The 25,517-nt window shown below is 38.5% G+C and overlaps 1 protein-coding gene across 3 annotated transcripts in view; it reads right to left on the bottom strand.

The window, feature by feature from the left end:
- PDE1A (phosphodiesterase 1A) overlaps window positions 1-25,517 on the bottom strand; it is a 103,449-nt gene that overhangs the window by 11,373 nt on the left and 66,559 nt on the right. The window contains exons 9-14 of one of the 3 annotated variants that reach the window (XM_068407230.1): window positions 20,310-20,411; window positions 20,070-20,190; window positions 16,156-16,237; window positions 14,445-14,565; window positions 11,802-11,986; window positions 785-1,060 (exon numbers count right to left, since the gene is read on the bottom strand). In XM_068407230.1, the coding sequence (XP_068263331.1) occupies window positions 785-1,060; window positions 11,802-11,986; window positions 14,445-14,565; window positions 16,156-16,237; window positions 20,070-20,190; window positions 20,310-20,411 (887 nt within the window). Of the gene's footprint in view, window positions 1-602; window positions 1,061-11,801; window positions 11,987-14,444; window positions 14,566-16,155; window positions 16,238-20,069; window positions 20,191-20,309; window positions 20,412-25,517 lie in introns of those variants that run through there. The other 2 variants (XM_068407229.1, XM_068407228.1) reach the window with 2 other exon arrangements.

Raw genomic sequence — 25,517 nt, 5'->3', positions numbered from 1 at the left:
AAAATGCACAGTGTCTTTCTCTTACTTTGATAATATCTATTGCCGTTGTTTGGATATCTTGCCCTTGATACTGTCTTACAATCATCAGATAAATAAATCATAGTCAGCCTGTGATAAATTACTTACATTCTAAAAAAAACATTCTGACCTTATAGGGATTTTCTGCCTGCTCTGCTTGTCCTGCAAACTACAGTCAGGAGACTGAGCTTTCTGCTTAAAGAGAATGACACAGTCCCATGCCTACTCCAGTTAGCAAATTCCATCTACTCAAAGTTAACTCTAAAATTCACATTACATTTAGTACAAAGGATGTGGTTTACAAAATAATAATCATATTAGCTGCCTAAACTAAAGGGGGTGCATTTTAATAGCATAAGAATAATTACCTATTTGAAGAGAAAAAGTTAGATAGTTCTGTTTTGAAAGTTTACGTCTTTCTCCAATAACAAACTACTTAATTGCAAATACGCATCTTTAAATTACTTTAAAATAATTCTTCCAGTTCAACTAAAGGTCTTAGTATTTCATGTAAAAAAATTTCTACTAGATACCAAATAACTAATATCAAGAAGATGGGATTTGTTTATATCAAGCTGCTTTTATTTAATGGTTTCAGGACACTACTGTTTCTACACATGCCTGAAGAAACTGTCTTACGCTGGTGACACCTTGTTTCAACATTTCACATTATTGTCGATGTTTGATAGGGAGATACCAGACACTGCTGCGGCTTCACCCTGGACAGCTTCATTAGATTGACTGGTGCTCTGTGATGAAATATTACCATTCAGTGAGTCTGTATTCTGTGTTTCTTGCTGGGCATCGGTGAGGTCTTTCTGGTTCGGATCAGAGTTAGTGCATTTTTCTGAGTTGGATTCATCACTCAGAGGAGTGTCGAAAGAAACTACTTGTGGGACGATGGGTCTGGGAGGAGAGGTTGTACCACCGCTTCCCTGACTACTCTCATTTTGTATCCTTGTTGTCTCTTCCTGTAACTGTGCATCTGTGGAATTTCTGCTTTGGTCTTTTTCCTGTTCACCAACATTTTTCACAAGTTCTTCTACAAAGAGGGAACAAAATATGTGAATTAGATAAGATATGCCAAAACTGTTTGATTTCAGAGTAGTGACTGATAGAGCTGCACATGGGAACATCGACTTTCTGCAAGACGACATGTGCACTGGTGTGTTTAATACGGGTCAGATTCTGCCCCTTTTTACACTATTGCAACTGAACCATAGTGGTCCACTTTCTGGTTTGACGTCTAATTTGTACCTTCTTTTTTTGGCCATAGTACAGAGCAAGAAGCATTATCAGACACACTGTAAGCTGAAGGATGGGAGCAGGAGGACCCCATGCTGCAGGCACATCCCCCTCCAGTGGTGTTTACCACCACAGGACTAGGAGGAGCAGAGCTCATCAGTTCTGCAACAGAGAAAGGGCACGGAGGGGAGCACCTTGGTGGGGATCGGGGAGCCATCAGAACTGAAGGGAAGCCCTGAAGGAAATTCGCCTGTCAGCCTGGAAAAGTCCAAAATGTCAGCTAATATAGACCTTCAGCTGGAACAAGTTACAGAACGTTACACACATGCAATCCAGTACTGCTGCCATTACACCAAGTGACACATATAGGATGGGAAGGAAGAAATACGGGGGAAATTGTGCTCCAGGGGACAGCAGCTACAGGAGAAAATAATGTTTGTAGAAGGCTCTATTCCTTTCTCTATTGCAGAGACTTGGAGAACAGTATAAATGAAATGGCCCAGAGTAAAAGGAGACAGAACAGAGCAGCACAGAGAGGTGATACCAGGAGGAACTAGAAGATGAAAAAACAGAGAATGGAAAACTTGTGATGGAGGGTGAAAAGTCTGATAAAAAAATACTGTACCATCTTCATGGAGGGTCTGTTTCTCTTGCTATTAGAATCTCTGTTTTGTAAATTCAGATTTTAGTATCTGTATACTACTATAGAAGACACAAAATACTATCAATTTAAAAAGTGAAAGCATTGCAGTTTGAACACTTCCAGAAAATAGCTGCGTGATATTGCATAAAATTTATAACTTGGCTGTGCACATATTAAGGAAGGAAATCAAGCACTGAGATATTTATTGAGTTCAACTGGCAGTTCCCAGAAACTCTGGTTGTGCACGTTCAGTCCAAATCCAGACCAAAAGTGATTGCATATGACAACTGAAAGATAGCCCAGTCTGTAAACACATTTCTACTACAGTCAGCATTTGGCATCTTCATCACCTCACTTTTCTGAATCCAAAGAAAGTTCCCCCTGAAGTACAATTTGGCCTGTGAAATGATGGAAAGGGACACCTCCAAACCTGAACTGATGTGCAGAAGTATGGAATAGTTAAATAATTTCCTTCTTTTGTCAGTTCTTATTCTTCCTGTCATACTTTAAAAAAATCAATTTCTAAATTGTTAAGCCAGTTTTTTTTACAAACTTTAGAGACCTGGTTGTTTTGGACTCCAAATCTTCTGAAACTTGGACAGGTACTCTTTTTCTACAGACTTCAATGCAGCTCTTACAAAGAAGTGGTTGAGCTAAAGACATTAAGAAATATGTATATGCAACTTGAATCAATCTGATGTTCAATCCAGATATGTTAATAAAAGCATCTGTCACTCATGGTATAATCTACCTATCTATGGCTTTTCTCCCAAGAAACTGATTTACATGCCATATTTGCCTCCATATGGCAGAGCTACAAACATTTTTCCCTAACTTTATAAAAAAGCCAAGGAAATTCCAAGATGAAATATTTCAGATGCTGTTCAGATGCATCAGTAAGTTGAGGAAAGCAAAGCTGAACTATAATCACACATAAAACTGTAATATTAACTTAGCTCACACTACAAAAGGTGGCTTTTTTAACCTGAAAGCTGGTAAGAACAGACAGCATTTTTCTTACAGAATGGTGTTTTAGGACACTGCTAACTAGAATTCATATTTCTCTCAGTGTAACTGGGTGGCTGACCACTTTATTCTATTAGAAGTCTCAGAATACCCACATAGGCAAACCCTACTATTATTTTGTAGTTCATAAAGCTAACATCTAAACATAAAATGGCTTTCCTTCACTCCCTACCAAACTTTAACTGGCAAATGAAGATTAACAGTTTAATCAGAACAATGCTGACGGACTGCTCTTAACTTCTGTCAAGCTGGTCTCTTTTTTCTATGACTGCCCTTGTGATGATCTCAAGCATGTCCGTTTAAGGTTGTCTAAAACACAGCCCAACTCTAACTCAGGTCTATGCACATCTGATGGATGTAGCTTTGAATTGGAGCATCCCTGCACCAAGTTACACCTGATAACATACTAGTTAAATGTCATACCTATTGCATTTAAACTGGTGCAATACTATTTATTCCAGAGGTCAGTAGAAAAGAATATGTGAGAAAAATATGACCTGTTTGAAAAATACTGTGGAATTTTAAAATCTATGGAGTTAAAACTATTGCTAAACATAAGTCTGTTAATGCTGATAATCATATCTGTGATTACCATTCCATGGTGACAAAATTTCAAAGCCACTCTCAGTTAAATAACCTTGAAGAAAAGTATCTTGTCCACTTGGGAGGAATTTTTTTCAGGGCAACTAGGAGGACTGGCTGGTAGTTGTGACTGAGACTGAGAAGCCTCAAGTACAAAATCCTCTGTGATGATACCACAACTTTCATTAAGACCCCCAATCCTTTTTCTTGGTACTAAGACTCTCATCTGCTGGATGCCTGAGTCTATGTTATGACTTGCTTTGCTCCACTCGGCTTCAAGCCCTATGAAATCCACTGCCAAAAAGATGAAAAATACTGGATTCTTATGGTATGTCAGCCACTTGTGGAACATGCTGTATGTGCTGGAAAAATACAGATTTCTGCTTTCTGTAACAGCTAATAATTGTACTTTATCTGATATAGGACCTTTATATTGTATATCATAATCAGCATTTTCTATAATTTCTGCTGTCCTATCACTCTGAGGAAACAGAAATATTTAGCAGGCTTTAAAAGAGGCTAAGACTGGACAGTAACAGAATAACTAAAATTCAAGCAAGGCATTGCTAAGTTAATAGCACTAGTATAAGAGAAGCAGAGCTGGAACGATGTTTGAGCCCCAGTGCTGGACAGGAAGAACTGTAATAAATACTGCAGCAGAGCCTCTGCCTCCAGCCAGCCACAAAGTGCCAGGACCCTCTGAGAGCAGCAAGCAAGGCTGCTGCCCCTCACCCTGCACTGGGCTGCTGGGCAGAGCAAGTTCCTTCACCCTGTAGGCACTCATTGCCATGTCCAGCTGGAGATGGGAATGGGGTATGTTAAATCAGCAATGTAACTTGGCATTTGCAACACTGACAATATTTAATAAGTGTAAATAGATTAATAAGATTAAACAACCTTCTTGGCCCTCTAGAAAACTCCCCTCTTTTTTTTTTTTTTTTGGAGCGGGGGCGGGTAGTTAGGCACTGGATAAGGATTATCATACCCATGCAGATAAAGGCACACAGAAGTGTGCTGTACAGTGCAGTGAACTCAGGGTGTGTGTTATTGTTGCTACTGGTTTTGCTCTCTCTGTTTTAACTTGGTAGAAGTGCCTGGAGCCAGGCCTGTTTACATATGTTCGACTGTTTGGTATTGTTTTCTTTACAAGAACCCAAGGGTTATTCAGCAAAATTTGTGTGAGTTCACCTGTAAAACAAATGGCTTCTCCTAACTGGTCTGTTAGGGGTGACTCAATCTTATCCCTCTCTTCTGTACTTCTGTGTCGTTTCTGAACTCCTGCCTTAAATCACTGTCCTTCATGAGAAGCAACAATGGCATTTGATACGTAAACATGGTAGCAGTGGTATCTTTCTTCCATTGTGTTTAGGCTGGGCTGTTGGCAAAATAATTGTAATGCATTGTTTTGTTTGGAAAACTGGCATGAGTCGTAAGGCAATAGCCAAATTTCAGAACAGTTGAAGAATTCTTGTAACTTAGTAATATTGCATCTACAGAAAATGTGTTAACTGGTGAAGGTGACTTCTTTCCTCTCCCCTTTTCAACAGATACTACTCCTTTTTCATTAAGTCACCTTTTTTCCTGGCTTCATAAGTCTCTGAAAATTGAAGCGAGTTCTTTAAGGTTTTTTTTTAATTGTTTGCTGGAGTGAATGGGAGCACTGAATTCCTGTCAGCCCAACGAAGGACTAAACTGTCTCCGAAACACTAAAACTGTCGCCCAACTCAATCTCTAGCACCGTGCTGTAGGACTCACTCTGTGGTCTCCAAAGTATCGCTGCTCTGCTACTGCAGAAGCTCTGCTGAGTCTGCATGATCAACTACAAACACCTATTTCCACCCACTCAGCTACATTACTGCCTATGTATGCAGTAACACTTTCAGGACATGGTCTACTAAGTGGTGAGGAAGCTTTTCTACATTTTGGTACTTTCTCTTCTGTATATGTCCATTAACTTTCTTTTCCTGGCCTTTTTGTAATAAGAAACAGAGCATTCAACTACTATCACCTGCACAGTACAGGGCTTATAAGATACCTTTCTGACTCCAGCAACTGCACCACTTGAGCATGTACCGACTTAACAAGAGTGGAGAGGAAAAACACAAAAGCCACGTGTAAGCAGAACACCTCGAATCAGCTAATGGCAGTGACTGCCATAGCGCTAAGTCCCAGTAAAGCAAATGTCTGCTGAATCACATTGTTATTTTCATTGACTGTGTTGAAAATAAGCGACAGTATAATACCCTTACAGAAAGACATAATGACGTTGAAGTATTTAGAATTAGCAAACTGCTGAATTAGAGAGGAAAGCTGTATATCTTCACTAAGAATTAAATTATGTGAGGAATCTGTAATGAAGAATGCTGCTGGATGTTATGGACTCCCTGTGTATACCACCACAAATTTTGATTTCTAGGCTTGTCTGCTTTCTTTTTTACTGGAAAAGAAAACTCCACAAAGCAGTGACAAAAGAGCAAAACCAGGACAACATGGGAAGGAACTGCACCTTTCTAAAAGACATGTTCCGACATCAGCCATTTTAAAGAGAAGAGGAAGAGGCCAGCAATAAGCATCAAAACTTTGCAGAAAACAAGAGGACTGATCCTGGTGCCTCTGGGACTCCCAAGTAAGTTTAAAGACATGTCCAAGTGTTCCCAAACAACCGTGATCTTTCCCAACCAACCTGCCACTTTCAAACCCAAGAATACATTGCAGTAACCCAGAGTTATTTTGACAGTGATTCCTTCCACTTCCAACTCCTCACACAAATTTCGTCACAGATATAGGAGTACATAAAACCACTGCAAACCACGTAATCCAGTGGCACTTGATGTCACAGCATTACGTCACATAGAGAACATAGCGAAGGCTACTTTACTAAAAGATTTGGTTAAAAATAAGTTGTGAGTTTATGGTTTCCTAGGGTGGCTACCTTTGCCTTTTACTTCCCTTTTGCTGTTTAGCTGTAAGCACAGGGGCTTGAATGCTGGGACTTTTGGGACTGGCGAAGGGAGGAACATGCTGCTCTGAGCCTACTAGAGGGAAAATGTGTTTTAAGTCATGTAGTTTGCCATGTGCAGAGGCAGGCCAGCTCTCTAGTGTATACTCCAGGGATATACATAACAGGTTCCACTACCAGGTTCAGTTATTCCGTAGTCTGTGATTTAGGAGGTACTGCCAATACAAAATGTTTCTTGCTACTCTTAGCCCAACCCATTCATTGCACTCCCTCAGACCATGGTGAAAAACTCTCCTTTTCCCACGGTTCTTAACACTTTTCTGGATTAGTTCAAAAACTGCTTATGACCTAAACATTTCAGCACTGCAATTAAAATCACTGTTGCTGGTCCTAGATGGGACTCCTTTAGCCCCCTGAATTTATTTTTCTCCAACAGATTAAAACAGCCCATTAGGGTAGATTTCATGTGCCAAACTGTCAGTCGGTTTCTGCAACTGTCACACATGTCCTCCCACTGCCTGCCCTTTCTAGCGGCTGCTAAATCACATTAACATGCTATCAGATCATCACTCTTAGATTTTCACATCTCAGCAGCTGCTCCTCTCTTCTTATTAGTGAGTCTGCAGAGAAAATCTTTCAGACAAAATGGAACTGAACCCTGTGGTTATTGTGACTGGAAGTATGCAGGACTAAAAGTGCCCGAGGGGGGCCTGCAGGTACCATGCAGAGGTCTTTCAGAAGAGACATTTGTTATTCATATTCCTGCCCATGAGGGGAAAAGAAAAAAAAAAAAAGCTGATCTCTACTCCAAAGATGCAATAGTTGTCATTTTTTCATATTTTTACTATCAAAATTAAGCACAGGACAGTGCGAGAACCTCGTTCAGCCTCACATGATTTTTCATCCCATCCTGATGCAGTCAGTCATCCCAGACACATACCTTTGAGCCATGCAGCACAGTGCACTGCCAAAAGGTGTGGAGGACAAGGTTTGTCACTCATCACTTTCCATACAAATAATGAAACCTTTTTTCAGGTCCTTTAACAGTTAATTCTTCAGAAGAGTTACATAAGCATAAAATGGGAACCACAAGTAACACTGCTGTTTTATCACCCTGGAGCTGAACAATGTTAGCATGCTTCAGTGATGGGCCCATTGGACTGGCAGCTGGACCCTTGGTCTGTATGCTGCATTCCCTCATGTTATTATACCACCTGAGGTGAGTGTCCTAAGCTGTCTGGGTGTCTTTTTGCTTAATTGTAAAGTGAAGATAATGATACTTATTTATCCCTGTAACTTTATTTACAATGATGTCTACTGAACAGATGGCAAGCATGATTACTAGTCCACACCCTTTTACTCTTAAGAGTACCCGAGCTTGCCAACCACTGACCAACTTGATTAGTAAATCGTTAGAACATTTTTATAGAACAAAATAAGCATGAAGGAATAAACGTTGTAGGCATAAGGAATAAACATTGTATTTTTTAAATATTAAATCATTGTGTTACAATTTCTCTGTGTTCTAAGACTTCATCACAAAGGATCTTAAATGATATTTAAATCTTTCCCAACAAGTTGTGTGTTTCTTACAGTTTTCTCAGTAGGTCAGTAACTTCCAGACTTTAAAATCTATTTAGCAAACATTTTCTCTAATGAAACAACTTCTCAGACTCATCTGAGCGTCTTTACTGTCTATTTGCTACAACTACCACAATTGCAAATAGCAGCAGCCATCACCGCCATGTGTTGAAAAAAGCACAGGACAGAATGGTCTCTTTATCACTGGGCTGAGTTGAACAAAGACAGATTATCTGGTGACTAGGGGTTTGGAATATTAATTAAACATCAAGGCTTTCAAATTAGAATCCCAGATGTTTGATCATTATGGTAATTCCCTGTTAGCAGCATTCCCTGAAAGGCCCGAGAAACATTCCCTAATTCTCTGGTGGTGAAAGGTTGAGGACCCTTAGGCTATCAAGCACTGAGCTAGTCTGCATCAATTATACAAGACATGGCCTTTTAAGCAAAATGGAGCCATCTTTTTCAGTGAGCCTTCTGTTAAGGAAGCTCTCAAACAGCTGCCTAGGTAGGTAAACACTTTCCTTACTAACACAAGCCTTTCCAAAACAAAGCATGCTGTTCCTTGCACAAGCTGCTTGTTCTGAATCAAGTCTCACCAACAACTACCTTTTCAGGGAGGGGTAGCACCAGCAGCTGGGCCTGCCACATCTCCAGGAAAGCTGCCTTGTCAACAGCACTGTCAGCATGTCTTGGTCGGTAGGAGTCAGACCATGTTCCTCAGCCCTCACTCACCTCTGGTTCAACTGCCCCCCAACCAGTGCTACCTGTGTAGCCTTATCCTGAAAAGGTGAGAAGCTGGAACAAGTCCAAGTCATGCTCAGGAAATTATATAGATTGTCGCTAGTTTCCTTTCTACATTACTTGTGCATCTGTATTACTACATTTTATAGAGACAACTTCTCCTGAGTCTATGAACTAATCTGGGTACAACGTCTAGTGTTTGCGGAGCGCACAGACAAGAATGCAGATGGTTCTTTTAACAGCATAAGTACTGCTTGTCACAGTTAGCTCAGAAAGTGTGTTTGGAGATCTATGCTAATAGCCAGCCTGCTTACTACCATGGCATACTGCCCTCATACACGTGCCCTCCTCAGTGCACTCAGCTCTTTGCGGTTTGTCACAAATTATCTAGCTAGGAATAATGATAGTAATAAGAACACTCCTTTCAGCTGGCAGTCATTTACCCCTGGTATTTCTTCCCTTGGTATGTTCTCCTACTAACATATGAATAAAGCACAACTTCATACATATGCCCAGAGCAACCTGAAGACTTTTCATCAAGGAACAGAGTCAGAGAAGGTAACAGGAGATCCAGACAGGATGGAACAAATTATCTGAGGTTCAAGGTCTCAGGTTATTCATTTACAAGGTCAAACTTCAGTGCAATCTGAAGGGAATTTCAATTGGAAAGGGGATGTATTTCAATATTTTCCATTCTTTACTAGATGTTAATGTTGCACAGTCTGATAAAGGATTTTCAGCCTTTGCAGGGTGCAGCTTCAGAGCAGATATACTACTGATCTAGACCGGTTGGGGAAGATTCCTTCTCCCATTGTGTGACAAGGAACTTATGTGCTGCCTCTATAGAGGGCTACATTCAGCCCTTAGTGCCCACATATGGAGTAAGTACCCAAACATTGCTTGCAAAAAATGAATGGTAAATATCTTAATTTTCACAAACCCTATATAATCCCCCCACAACTTCTATTAAAAAACTTACTGTGTACTAATAGAAATCTGTAGTCAAAAGTATTTGCAGTAGTCACAAGGTTCCCCTAGATTCTAACTAGGCACCCTGACAGTCTCCATGCCATGTTCCAGTCAACTGCAGATGTTGCTGCAAGTAGTCTCTTTATGGGCACAGTTTTCTATAAATCTTTTCCTTGCTCTCACAGAAGTTTTGCAAAACAGATTCAGTCACAATCACACAAAGCAGATACTGTTCATGGAGCTCCAGCCTCAATACCAGCTATTTCCACTTACCCATCAGTTTTCCTAATGTACATTCTACTGCAATTCCATAACTCTGTTCAGGAAATACTTAGACATACTTCATTAGTCAAGGTGATGGAAGAAAAGAAGGGCATCCTAGAATATAGACAACTACAATTTCAACAAAGTCCATGGAGTCTTGAACATTAACAGCTCTGTTTTTCACAGTAGAAAGCATGTCCAGAGTTTCCTGGATCTTGCTGGGCCTCACATTAATATTGACTGTATAGAGAAATAATTCTTAAATATCCTGCTGTGAGAAGCTTTGTATTTTCAATGGCTGTCAACAGCCCAGTAAAACTAGACTAAATCTATCAGTAATTTATAGAGCACTACAAAGCACTGGAAATGAAGGGGAAATTATCTTTTGATAGCACTGTACACCTCCAAAGCAATATACCAAAAAGTTGATGTACCAAAATCAAACTGGTTAGTTAGATGCAACTGGAAACGGCAAACTTCCAGATAGCAAGTTCTCCATTCCTCTATATTGAAGGACCTTGCATGTAGGGCTGCTTGATTTCTGCAGGCTGTAGCTAAGTGGTCTTGGGCACCCTGATGGTCTGCTATTACTACTGATCATCGCCAATTAGCAGCTTTGTCCTTTTGACCAGTCAATATTAGTTGGACAATACCAAAAGAAGCAATCAATCATATGAAGCTGCTCATGAAGAAGAGACAATATTAGTTAAATTTCCTCCTCAGCTACCACTTCTACCTAACTCTCAAGTCATTGTCACAATAGATTATGGAAGTTTTTTCTTACTTAATACTCTCCTAATGAGAATATTAATTTGCAGTTTAGCAGTAAATGAGATTTTAGCACTGCTCAGCAGTGTTTTTCTGTCTTGTCTGACACGTCTTTGAGAAAAAAGATGCTGCTTTGGATGATGGGATGAAAGACAAGGCTGGCACTGGGTTCCAGGATACCATTCCCTGCAGTCAGTATCAGGTCATGTACAGCAAGACCAGTCCCAGCAGTGAAACGCTATACTGAAATATTCCAGGTGCTTACTCAGAAACAACACAGATTGTGGACAAAATATTCCCAAATGCCATTCACTTAATCTGGATCAAGGTTATCAATTGTGTTCAACAATTATCACAAATCATTTCACTCAGGTAGCTGTAACCCCAGACAATTTTCAGGTATGGCTTATGAACTAAGATGCTTGTTGCAGGTTTGGCTTTATTAACTATCAACCGGCAAATGAAGAGTCACTTTTTGCCTTGTTTAAGTCTAATACATGCTGTGATTGCCCAAATCTTTAGATCCACTGACTCATTTAAATAATTGCCTACAGCATAGTCACAAGAAGCATGCAATACTGAATTTTGTTCCATACAGTGGGGAACAAACAGCATTTCTAATAGCAAAGTACAACTTTTACGCTTCTTAAGAAATGTGGCAGCACATACTATTTTGAATTGTTGATTTTGGCATTTAAAGCAGATGTCAGTATCAGTTATGATTAAATGTGCAAGAATGCACATTTCTAAACCACACCTCTAAAGATAAGCTGAGCAGCACAGAGTTTTATTGTACAGGCTTTAAGATTTCCTCTCATCCCCTGACCACCTACATCTCTTTATGCCTCCTGGAAGTGCAAAACAGCACCATCTAAATAAACATTAAAATATATGAATACAAGACAACTACGTATTTTTATATGTTGAAGGAAATTAAAAAATGAAAGTAGAGGACATTTGAGGGAGTAACCTATAAAAACATTCCACCTTAGTATACCATACCTTCTACTGCTAATTCTTTCCACCTTTCTTTGTTTGCTTGAATGATCTTCATCAAGTTGTCCTTAAAGCTTGTTAGGTCTGCAGTTGCTAGAGAATTTTCTGTGTGAGTCCCTCCATCACTTGTACTTTTAAAACTGGGTCGTCTTTGTGCTTCAGCATTGCTTACTGCTCCCAAACTATTTTGGCTGCAGAAGGGAAAAAAACCCTAAATTATGAACACAGTCAGGCAATTTTAATAATACACAAACAGCTAATTTGAATCAAATTCCTTAGGACCCACCTGCAATCACTAACTCGAAATAATAGTTTTCACCAAAGAGTGCCTAAGATACAAGACATTTCTTCAACTCATGAAGCTGTAACCTGGGACTAATTCTTACCGGACCTTTTTCCAGGGTATTCTTGAAAAAAAATGTGACAGATGATGAAAATACACTACTTGTAAGTTGGTTCTTGAAAGAATGTTTATGTAGCCATTTTGGAGCAGCTTCTTAGCTGTGTTTTTGAACAGTGAATGGTATCTTTGTGGCTCCCTGGAAAGATATCTAATTGTTTTTTAAAAATAGGAAGACATGAAAGTATATGACAGGTAAGTAAGTTTAGCTTCAGCTGAAAATTCTCTTCAAGGTACATGCCTTTACATGTAGTCAAAGCAGGTTTTAGAACAGTGGCTTTAAAATCTACTTAAGAGCTACTGCAGCTACCTTACACCTAAAGTAAGGTAGAAGTCAAATTGATTATTTGTACGTGAACATGCAGATACATGTAAAGGTGGGAAAAAACAAATGAACTCTCTTTATTCCTTAGGATTAAAAAATCAGACCTATTTCTAGCCTTGTACAGGTAATCATGTCATACCAGGTTTTGTTTACTCAATTATGCTGCATAGTTTATCTTATTGGTACCAAACACAGATGTTAATATGCATACAAATGGGTTTCCATTAATCAGAAAACATAGTTGCAGTGAACATATCAGTGAGAACCGCACAAGAAGAGTTAACTGCAATTTCTGTGTGCTCCAGAGATGTTGAATGGGATAGAATGGAAAGAATAGGCTATAATTCTAATGTTTTCCAGGCACCACAGTGAATGTCACACCATATACTCATGGTGTCCACCCATAGTGTTTGTGCAACTCTGCTGGCTCAGACATTTCTGTATCAGGCTATAGGCTCTGCACTCTCTTTGTAAGTGTAGTTCTCGATTCCACACTAAGAAAAAATCCCTTTATCCTCCACCTCACATGAGGAAGCTTTGCTGGATCATAAGCTTTTGTTCATCTACGACTCGGTCATGAACATCAACCGAAAATGAAGCCTGGGGCTACTAAAGATTTGCAGCTGCTAATCACACATTTGTGAAGAAGTGAGTAGGTAAACAAGCTTGTTATCAATAATGCCAAGGGGCAATGGGTGCAAGCTGGAACACAGGAGGTTCCACATAAATATGAGGAAAAGCTTCTTTACGGTGAGGGTAACTGAACACTGGAACAGGCTGCCCAGAGAGGTTGTGGAGTCTCCTTTTCTGGAGACATTCAAAACCCGCCTGGACGCGTTCCTGTGTGATATGATCTAGGTAATCCTGCTCCGGCAGGGGGATTGGACTAGATGATCTTTCGAGGTCCCTTCCAATCCCCAGCATTCTGTGATTCTGTGAACGCCTTAGTTTAGCATTGTTCCCCAAAACACTAAGAACACTGTCATAAATACCTACTTCTAGTAACTTCTACTTGCTTCTAGCAACCAAAATACATGTAAAGTAAACTTATGATTAGAAAAGAGCAATCTTCATCATTTTGATATTAAAATCTAACTAATGCACAGCAATTGAAAAATTGCCCTGCAGCGTTATCATAATAGCCTCAGTGAAAGCTCAAATTACGTTTTTAAAGTGAAAAAAAAATGTGGTAAAGTGGATCTAAAGGCAATATTTGTAAAAGCAGCATCTGATTGTTGAACCATGCTTTCAGTGTGGAGTCACTCAGATAACATTGTCTGTCATAGCTAGTTTGTTTTATAGACAACTTCTATCATGATGCAAAAATCAAGAGCTTGATGGACAAACTCCCCCCTGCATCTCACTTCTACAGTATTTACATATCTCAAGTGGAACATAAGTGGAATCAATTTTGTCTCAAGTGTATATATCAAATGATACTAAAATGGAAAGGTGAGGAAGGAAAGTGACCTACAGCATAATAAAAAACAGGAAAAAAAAAACAGAAAAAAAACCACCTCCACTTCCAATTGGCTCTCAGAAAGGAAAGAATTACTTTTGGTACCATCAATTAAAATTATACTGGAAATGGCTCAAGATAAGAGAACTAGGAACTTCAATAATCTATTGCAAAGATTAAAGTAAATGGAAAAAAACCCTGTTATTAGATATGCTGTAGAAAATCAACTTTATATTTTATACATGTGTGTTCTGCTTGTTATTGTGTTTTTGCCTTTTCTATGCACGATTGTTCACCATCAATGGAGTAATAGCATACTGCAAATACAACACAGTACCACATGGTGGCAATACTGTACAGCTATTTATGTTACTTTTCCAACTGTTAAAATAATTTCGATAATTCTGAGAATGACATTATTAGTTATTGAACTAACATAAACTAACTTAAACAGTATATTCATACCTGGGTGTCCCGAATGCAGGACTTTCAGATTTTGACGCTTCCCCTATAAGAGGCATAACAATTTTCTCCATTGAGTCCGTAAGAAGAGAAAATGTTGGTTCTACTATGAAATCAATGAAACCTAAAGAAGAAAAAGAGAGAAAATAAGATTTTACATTTCCACAGCTCTCAAACCTAAAAATAAATACTTGATATCAGGCTGATTTTCTGACTGTAGTCCTGATTCAATATACTAGATACCACTAGTATAATCTTGAGGAAAAAAAGCACAACTAAACCCAAAACCACCTGAAGCTGTACAGATATAACTAGATATTAATAATTACAGCTTTTCATTCCTTTTTCTTGTAAATTTTATGCACTGCAGAACACACCTACCATTTGAAATGAATATTAATTATTGAATAGAAGGGAAGCTACTGTTGAGCCAGAAGGCTAGAAGTCATATTGTCTCTTTTACCATTTGGAGCTTCTTGCCAAGGAGTTAATATTTCAAACTGCTGTTTATTATTCTGTGGAGGTAAAGTGTTATTTCATAGTGTGTAGGCGTGTTCTGTCAAATCAGTGAAGAGAACAAGTAATATCCTTAGGAGACAGCATTCATCCCACAGTTCTGAGATGTCAGCTCTGAACAATGTCTTTTGCATTTTAAAGTGCTCATCAAGGTATGGAATGACACAGTAAGAGAATGAAGCATTATTCTCTGCTGAGCACTTAACAGAAAAAAAAAAAAGCTAAAACTTGAGCTAGCAATGGATTTCCAGATGTCTTCATACTTTAACCATGCAACACAGCACAATGGTGAGCAACAGTGCTTCAGCCTAGGATCCAGCTTCCCTCCTGCAGTAGGTATGACGCTCAAGCACGTTGCCTTTCAAGTCCCAGTGAAATGGAATAAAGGACGTTTTGAGTGACAAGATCAGGCAGGATGGCATGCTTCACTTCAAGACACTGTCACCTACAGAATTTCTCGCTGAGTACTGTGTTCACTCACATAAAGGTACAGCTGTTGGCAGGACATACTGCTTTATTCAGTATGCTTCTAGGGTATCTCCTTGTAACTAGCCCCAGTGATCTTTACCAATTTTTATTTCCTTATTACTGCTGATGGAAACAGGGATAGAGAGAGCAGAGACACTCATTTCTGAAAATGGGAAGCTGAAGTTTGGCCATGTTGACCAAAATGCAATGAAGATTGATGGGAACAGAATGCAGTGGTCCTTGTCAACCCAAGGAGGCTTGACCCTGTGTAGTTTGACCCTGCCACACTGACAGCCTTAACTGCAGTCTGGAGATCTGATGTATGAATTAGCTTTAAGTTGAGATGCATCTGCAAAATGGTACCAGGCTTTCGGATTGTAGTAGAGACAGACCTGTGAGTTCTTGAGCAAGAGTCAATCAGTCTGAAGACATGATCTACCAAACTCTAAAGTGTGTACAGTAAAAGTTGGGCTCATGTCCAGTACTTTGGTTAATCTCGCTCCCACCCCTACTTGGCATCACATATGCTGAAATTACTTCATGTTCTTTTGAGACCAGCACATTTCTGCTGTAGGAGCATATGAGTTTGGTGAACAGATAGGTGCAAAGAAATACCTTCTATATGATGGCATTTGGAACATCTAAAATTCAAAATGTGTGTAAGAAATGTCCACATGATTTTACATGCTCCTACACAAACAAGAAAAAGAAAACCACAACTTGTCATTACCTATTTGGGACTGAGCTACCAAAGTAGATTTGCGGTCACAGAGTGGGGAAAATTGAAGACCTAAAGCAGCCTCCTTGTCTCCCTGCAAACAACAATGTTTAATATTATAAGCACATATTTGATAGAGACACAGAGAGACAAAGGAATCTGAACATTCTTAGTATTTATTCAACAGATTACTTTGTTCACTTATATTCCTAAATAAAAAGCCACAGGCAAAACAATCCTCATTACTTATCTTTAAATTTTCAGGAAAATACAAGTCAAAATTCTAACTTTTATTTGACAATTTTTATATAAAGGAACTTATTGCAAGCAAGTTCTCCTCAAGAGCAAGGCATCTGCCAATGAGATTTAACATATATGAAGTCCTTCAATATTCACAGTTTAGTCCTGCTGATCCCAGATGTAATGGGATTGGAGATATTTAGACTTGTTTGTAACAGTATGCCAAATGCTAAGTGTTTCCTTCTATTACATTGGTTTACTTAACATGTAAAATTTCTCCAGTGGTTTTACGTAGGTCAAGGGCACAATCTGATTTGAACCCAGCCTCGCTAGCAGGCATGTCTCTCTGCTGCTGAAGCCATAAAGAAGCACAAGCTCAATTTCATTACAACAATGATTTGTACAACCTAGTTCTGAAAATATTTCAACACATTAAACACATTAAAAGAGGTTTTTTTGTCATGACAGTCTTAACAGACAGGGGGGTGTTATCTCCATTTTCAGCATGGTAGACCAACTGCCTTGCAAAAGCTCAAAAAGAAAGTCTAGTGGTGCAAAAAAACCTGAAGGGACATCTTTCAAAGGAGGCTATAATTTGTGTTGCTGGACAAATCTGGCCCCCAGATGCACTGACATCATAGATACAGGAAAACCTAGTCTTTCCAAGTAAAATTGCTCTACATATTACATTAGTCACGCAGAGTGCTGTTTCATGATCATTCACTGGGGAGCAGTACATGAACGTACTGTTTTCCCAAAGATCTCATCAGAAGCTGATGGATGAAGGGGGCAGTATCAACCTTCCTTAGTCTTTTTATCATATATCATTGAACTAGATTTGGGAAAAGTTTAGAACTATAATACCAATAAAACCACTTCAGCCACAGGAACATATGTAGCTCGCAGATTGTTTCGTGTGGAAGTGGGGAGTTTTATCACTATGGCCTTTAAATTCTACGCCCAAGTGTTCATAATTTGACTTCAGAGTGTAGAAGAACATATGAACACTTACTACTAGGAGCAGTGCTAATGGTACCTCCATGTAAATGTAGGAACCAGATTGTAATATAATATAAACTGGAGTAGTTCTAACAATTTCAGCCATTGTCGAATACAGGATTTCTAAAGCAATATTAATTTTGTAATCTACCCCTAACGAGGTATTAAAAAAGAGAAAATTCCACACTTGCAAAGAATCAGTTTGGATTTTTCAATGTTTTCAAGCGGCTCTTTACCCAATTATTAATTACTTTGCAATTAATGAATATATATATAATGAATACTTAAATGTCATATAAGTCTAAGTCTATAGTAAATTGTAATAACGGACACAGCATTGATATTTAAATTGTTCATTAGAATTTCATGAGATTTAACATCAAGATAAAGATCAAACCAGTAAAAAAACTTCTTTGCCCAGGTGCTGAACTCACTGGATAAATTATCTTTCTGTGCTTTTGGATCTATTCAGACTGAGAGCAGAATGTTGTAGGAGCTGTGATACATCTTTGAGTGACTTGAACTATGTATTTCTTTATTTTTAAGGTTTTGAGATGAGTGGGTGTATTTCTATTTTAAACAAGTAGCTCAGATTTTCCTTGGCATTATAATACACACTTTCTGTAGTTGTTGCTTTTAAACCTAAAGTGTTGTTTGACTTTTTCCCTGAAGTTAACACTGGCACATATTTTAACCGTTAGTTGCAGTTAAAGTTTTTTGCCTAGGTGAATGTTCATTTTTTGCTGGTGCTCACTACTTTGAAAGCTGTCTGTTAAAGCATAGTTTTTGCATCGGCGGTTTCAGGCTCTGTTGCTTTTTCCTGTAAGGCAGTAGAAGTAGTTGAATTACTATTTTTAAGGAAAAGAAGAGGAGGAATCAGTGGGTTTTGTATAACTGGACTACTTCATCTTGGCTGACACAGATTTGGAAATCCCAGAGATTTCCACCACACACACTCAGATCACCAGACCAGAGGACGCACAACCAAGCCACTGCATCTAGGAAGCAGGAGACCTAGTGTGTCTGCCCTGCTCAGTGCTATTTACATACGACCAGTTACTTCATCACACTTTAAACATCTTAGAACTACTCCACACATGCTGTTCCTGGTTGTACGTATAAAGAGGGATTCAGTTCCTTGCATACTCCTCTACAGCCTGAGAGACTTTCACATTTTATACTGCTGAGTTGCAGAAATACAGGTGATTTGATTCTATTGTTAAATGCCTTCTCAACTCTTTGAGCAGCTTATTTGGGATCCAGTTACTTCTTCTAATGAAAGCATAAAGGAATAACTAAAACATGAGCTGATTCTAGGCACTCAGCAAACAGTGTGGAACTGTTTAGTGCTAATGTTACATCCACTTGACTGAACACATTGCCTCACTGTCCCATGGGCTCTGTCTAGTCTGTCTCTCTGTGTCTAAAATGTTTTTACAGTTGGCCATTTATGACCTTTTCAAGTCATGTATATCTGGGGTAATCTGCTCCTCCTTTTTCCTCTCAAGTTCAAAATCCTCACCATTTCCACTTACAGAAGCAGACACAAACTCATTACTCTACTCAGTATTTCCACAAAACTTAGTTCATTCATTATTTAGATTAAAGCACCAGCTCTCCAATATGTCTCCCCAGTGCAAAGCCCAGAGTCAAGGATGTCTTGATGCTCCCTACTGTGAATTCGTATAAAGAACCTCTAGGAACTGAGCAAGAATTTTCCAGGGCAGATGGGCCTAACAACCTCATGGTTTAACATACTGACTTTCTCACTCTCTAACCCCTTTTCCAGTGTGACCCAACTGATTTGAAAATGTCAGCATATAGCAAAATAATGACCATCAAGATGAGCAAGACATACACTGTTCCGTCATCTGTATCAACCATTTTCAAAACCTGTTTGGTTATCAATCGTATTTCAGTAACTGTTATGTTAAAAATGCACATGGTCACAAATATTCATTACTGTGAGAGTATTCCCCCTCTGGAGAAATTATTTTTTTTCATCTGTTGAGGTGAGTGAAAAAATGGCAGCAGTGACACCAGCACCCACTGGGTTTTCTCTTTGAATTCAATATCTCACAGAAATTAAAAGACTTTCATGAAGATGTGTCTTCATTTTTGTTTTAGGATATATGGCCACAGCATTAACAGGATAATACCGTCTAACCTCTGGCTTTGGATCAGGCTGTTATGAAAGCAAAACCTTCAGATCTATGAGGCGTATGCATGGCAAGAACTGGCAAGGAAAAGAAATAGGAAGGCTTTCTGAGACGTGAAATGGAGACAACTTTTTGCCTCCTTTGCTGAACATGAAATCTTCCTGTTTTCAAGTCCTTCATCTTACCATGCTAGTGCTTCTTTTTAACTCAAAGCATATATAGATCTTTATTTACAGAATGAAAACAGCTTGACAACTTATATCATTATTGAAAGAAAAAAAACACTACAACACTCAGAATCCTAGTATCAGCTGAAATAGATATAGAGCTATAACAATTTCATCTTATTCACGCACATAAAAGTTGAATTAATGTCAGTGGTATGTATGAAGAGTAAGGCACATATACTACTGACTATGCTTGTCAGTCACAACCAACAGCATCCTTGCTGGTAGACTTACGAAAAGATTTAATAGTGTAACCATTGCTTCTTGAACTACATTTATTAAAAGATTTTAAAAATGGCACCTGTCGAAAGAATTCTTCCATCAGGGCCGTGGTCCACCGGTAGTGCAGTTCCCAGGATTTTGCTGGATGGCTTATGTCTGCTGCATGTAGAATCAAAGACATGGCTTTGGCTTTGTCTACCCTGTCAATTCAAGGACATGCTCCAATTATCTCAAAACAAAAGCAACTATTTAAATTCTTTTCTTGTACATGAGCTCATTAAAAGACGATAGATAATGAACAGAATGGAAAATAACCTACCCCTCTGTCTGCTGTAGAGTATGTCGCATCGTTTTAAGTTGTTGAAAGTGACCCGACATATCTGTAGACAAGACCATCTCAATGACCAAGCTACGCAACTCCCTGAGAATAATTAAAAGTAAAATGACTAATTACAATTCATTTATTCTACGTATGGTACATTTGTTTAAGCAGTACTTGGTTAATTTATGACTTTCTAAACAACATCACAGGTTTTATTACATTTTAAAAAGCATTTAAATAAATTATTAACAACTTGAACGTTGTATCCTAAAGGGATTCTGTGAACGCAACGTAATTCAGAAAATGCACTCTGCAATCATTATTTCAGAGTCACACTGTTTTGTAATTCCTCTTTTCTAGTGTATAAACTAAAATTGCATGCAGTTCTGTCACTCATTGTAAGTCTTTCCTTATTTTTCCAGCAGTAGAGTATTCAAAAACCAGTTGGTCTCTGGGCTTGCCAGCACACAAGAGGATATATTTGTCTTTTATTACCACCCTCTTATTAGTGCAGAGCAGGCATAACACCAAACCTAGGAAGAAGGCTGTGGAAACACTCAGAAGAGCAAGAGGTATTACATCCAAAACACTATCAACATTATACCAATATATGAACACTATGACAAACTACTCTTCATCTCAAAAATACCTTAATGCTTATTTCATGAATCAGAACAAGTTCGGGATTTATAATTTATCTACATCTTGGTATTATGGTCAGAGATGTTGGCTTGTCCAACAACTTTCTATTAAATGAATATGAAAATAGTAAAACATGAATCATGTAAGAAAGTGTATTAATTCTCATTGTATATGAAAGTATATTAATTTTGTCAAGAAAAATTACTGATTTGGAAAATTCTGTTTCCTTGATGTAGAAAGATTGTATATAGACCATGTAGGAGTCTACTGGGTCTTTATTTAGACGCTTTTTAAATGGCCTACGAGGACTTCTGTGCAAGTGTTGCTTATATGTCTATTGGGGATAATTCACCACATTAAATCTTTGACTATGTAGCATATATCTTCATGAGCATACCCCTAATCTTAAGGACATCTAAGTATCAATTACAACAGTAGAATCCTACTTTAGTCATTCTCACTGATCTTTCATATTGTATTCATATCTTTGATTTACTTAACAATGCATTTTTTTCAAAGGACTATGTTTTAAAGAGGTAGGTTGCAGTTTTCTTTAGGGCCGTTAGAACAGTTTGTTATAAAAACTATCAAGACTGCTTTTAAGCCAAATTAATTGCACATTTAAGCTGATACTCCTCATTGATTTTTGTGTACTTATTCCTGGTTTGCTTCGATGTAACTGGATAAAGACTCAGTCCTCTCACTTCTACTCAATAATATGCAGCCATAGCAACTTGTGTTTAGAAAATGTCTTACCTTATCTGACCTCATAATAAGATACTAATTAATTTGCATCCCAACTGTTCCTCCTCCACATTGCTTTGAAACTGTACCTTCAAACACAGTCAAGCCCATTGAAAAAAAAAAAAGAAAAAGAACAGCTAACACTGCATGAAAACTGAAGGCTCTGCATTGTTAAACCCTGTTGTTTGTGAGACTGAATTAATTATCACTTCCCTTTTTACGGAGGATTTTCCTAGGAACTTTCCATGTCTGAACTATTAAGAGTAATCAGAAATCAGCTCATCCCTACTACACAAGACACACAGAGAAGCAAAATGCTGTTTCCAGTTTACTCACACTGTCGCAGCAGCAGACAAACCCTAGTTCTTACCTCCATCACCTGAATAAGGATCAAACAATGTAGCACTGTCCTCCTCACACACTTCTGAAGATTTCAGGCCACTAAAAAGCTGCTTAACAGCAAAGAAGAGGCTCTCCAACTACAGTCCACAGTTGTTTCCTGCCTGTGCCCCCATCCATCACCAACACAGGGATGGAAAATTGAGAACTGGCAGGTAAACATTAAATAGAGCTACGAATGCTCAGTCTACTACCATTGCACAGAAGATTAGTCTTGGACTTAAACCATTCCCAACTTCCGTATCGAAGGTGACCTCAGCCAGTCTCATAGGTAACTCCTGGACAGAAATCTCTGCCCACTTCATTAAGCAGTCCACAGCTACAGGCATCAGGATAATACAGTTAGGATTGCTCATGCTACCACAGCAAAAAGAGACGTAAGTGGTGTTGTCTTTAGTTCTATGACGGGAAGTGGTAATAGCATTCACATACAGCACATAGCCGTTTTTTGGGGCCCACAATTGGAAGATTACTGGTTTTGAGTATACAATCTCCATTTTTCTTAAATAAACTGTCATGTTCTGTGCTGTCATCCTTTCTTAACCCTCCTATATCCATATGTCCTATGGATAGGATACTGTAAAAAAACAGATGCAAGATGATGTGAAAAAATGACATGAATAATGCTGTAATAAACAAGAAACCAGGAGTGGCACATGAATTTCTCAGAAAAGTAGTTAACCAATAAACAGAAACCAGCTTTACCTGGGTTTGTCCACAACAGAGACATTTAGTCAGCTGGAAACTAATGAAAAAATGAAGGAACAGGCTAAGGTGAGCAAAAGCAAGTTGGGAACCAAAGACATAAGGTTCATCTTGCAAGTTATAGCAATCCTGCTTTCCTCAGACAGAAGACTCCCAAGGGAATTTGTGAAAGAAAAGGTGTTCATTATGCATTGTATATAATGCATATTGTTTTGTTAGCCTTTTTTATATAATCAGGCAATATCTCATTGTATGCCTTATGACTGGAATGGTTTGAGACACTAATACCACCTGACCACCTATAACTGTTGACTAACACATGGGGTGCTAAACACCAGAAGCCTTGTAAATCAAAGGAGAAAGGGAGACAAAAAGGGATCCCTATTTGGTTATTTAGGGGTGCTAAGTGAGAGAAACAAGACAATATGGAAGACTGGAATATATTTTCAGAGTTGAGAAAAGAGTGAGAAATGGCTATGAATGTCACATGCGTTATCCACAAAGGACACCCTCATCAGAATGCTGGCAGTGTTTCCCTGCTCAGCTCCAAGCCCTATGTTAAACTTAATTGAAGCTGACAGTTTATTAGTGCATGTATCTTCTTAACATTAACAAGTAGAAAAGAAAATGTAATACTATAAAGTCATTCTCAGTCATTTTGCTTCATCTTGATGAAATAATTAGCAGAACCACAGTTTAAATAGGATGGGGTATTAAACTTTAAAAAATGAAATTGCTGCAACTCTAGAAAAGAGATCAGATAGTAGTCAAAAAATTAATCAGTGCCAGGAAGTACTTTTTAATGTACTTGAACAAATTATCGTTTCAATTTACTGCCAATTTGGTTCAGTGCAAACTTCAAAACTGTTAGTCCAACAGCATGAATTTCAGTATAGATCTAAGACGTCCACTCTAGTAATAATCAGAAAATTGAAGAACCTCTTTTAAGTGCCTAGCAGATCTGTCATTGCACCAAGGAACAACTGTATCTGATGACAGAGTAACAGGTATTTTTGGATATTAGAAACGAATACCAGGAAACCATCATTTCCATGACTGACTCTCTAAATTAAGTATCAGATTTCAACAGGTTGTGCAGGTTCTCAGACTGGCACGTTGCAAGTTACCAGTTTGTTTGAAAGTACAGACTGTAATTGCCTAGCTAAGTGACAAAACACAGAACTGAGTGTCCTCGTTTAGTTGCTTGAGCTTATTAGTCAGTTCCTATATCTCTTCTAAGTTGTAATGAATAGCTCCAACAGGAGAACATAAATTCTACTTTCTCTAGTTGCCAAATACTACCAGCTTCAAACTGGCTGCATATAATAGTGGACTGGATCTGTGCAGCCACTGTATACACACAAAATTCACAAATCTAAAATCAAATCCTCCAGGAAATCCAAACTGGTTTACAGTGAGAGGAGACTGAAAAGCAGGTGCAAACACACCTAGTCTTTGATTGAGCAACTTCCGAAGGAACGTGGTAGTTTATCATAGGTTCAAAAGCCATGGAGAAATGAAATACAACAGAAGTTAGAGCAAAGGGTCCGTAATATAAAGAAAAAGAACTGTGGGAAGACCAGACCGAGAAATCTACGCAGAGAAGAGTGTGCTTCAGAAATGTGAAGACAATCTATCACACTTTTCCCTTTATTCTGTTGCAGTCCATAGGAGCACTATGTATAAACACCACACACTTGGAAACCATAGGCTCCTCTTTCCATTGGGAAATATTTTTTTTCACTGGAGTTTCCATCCTATCACTCTTCCCCAGTGACATATCAAAAGGGAACAGCTGGGATGCACTGTACTAGCTGGCAGTCAGATTTCTGTCAGTTAGAGCAACTGCATGTTGCTGCAAGGATTCCCAAACTATACTCATTTATGGTGGTCTGCAGTGATGAAGGAGCCAGGACTGAGGAAGCACATACGTGTCTTCAAGCCATCCTTGATCTAGTCCTGAACTGAAATTCAACTGAAGATCTGCCCCTTTCTACCTGGAAGCATTCTCTGGTAGGACACAATATGATCAAAATACATGACACAATACTTCAAAAAATGTAGTCAAGGCAACAAGCCTGAAGATTTGAAAACCATTACCTCTCTACAATGATGGTTTTAAAAGACAGAATACCAGCCTCTGATGGCTGTCTACTGGCACAATCATTTTCTCCATACTAACTAGCTAGGACAAGCGAAAATAGGGTCAGAGACCTATCAGCTCCGAAACTAACAGGCCCAAAATAGTTTCAAGCAGAGCAAGGCTGACTCATGTTGGCAATGAAAATCTAGGTGTATATGACAATTATTGCTGAAGTTTACAATTTACTTTGAGAGATCTTTCTCCAGAACTAAATTTACAACACAAACTTTATGATAACTAAATCCAAATGAGTATCCTCTGAGAAGAAATCTTTTACGAGAATGAAAAAGTATATGCTTCCTCTCTCACTTTGTATTGAATAAAAAATTAAAAATACTTTAATATTAAGTGTTTTGGAGTAGCTACAGAACAATAATGAATTGAAAACCAAAAGGGTCAGCAGACTTACATTCAATACATGCTTTATTTAGGGGTGTTCTGATCGTGTAGGTAAGTAAAACCATGTAAATCTACCATGTAAAATGGTCCTTCATCTGTAAATATACACCACCCCAAAATTTGATCCAGCATTCATGTATTCCTTCATAAATGCATAGTTTTGTGAAAATATA

This window comes from Nyctibius grandis, chromosome 9, assembly GCF_013368605.1.
Source record: "Nyctibius grandis isolate bNycGra1 chromosome 9, bNycGra1.pri, whole genome shotgun sequence".
Lineage (NCBI taxonomy): Eukaryota > Metazoa > Chordata > Aves > Nyctibiiformes > Nyctibiidae > Nyctibius > Nyctibius grandis.
Note: the sequence above shows the minus strand (reverse complement) of the source record. Positions and strands in the feature narration are given on the sequence as shown.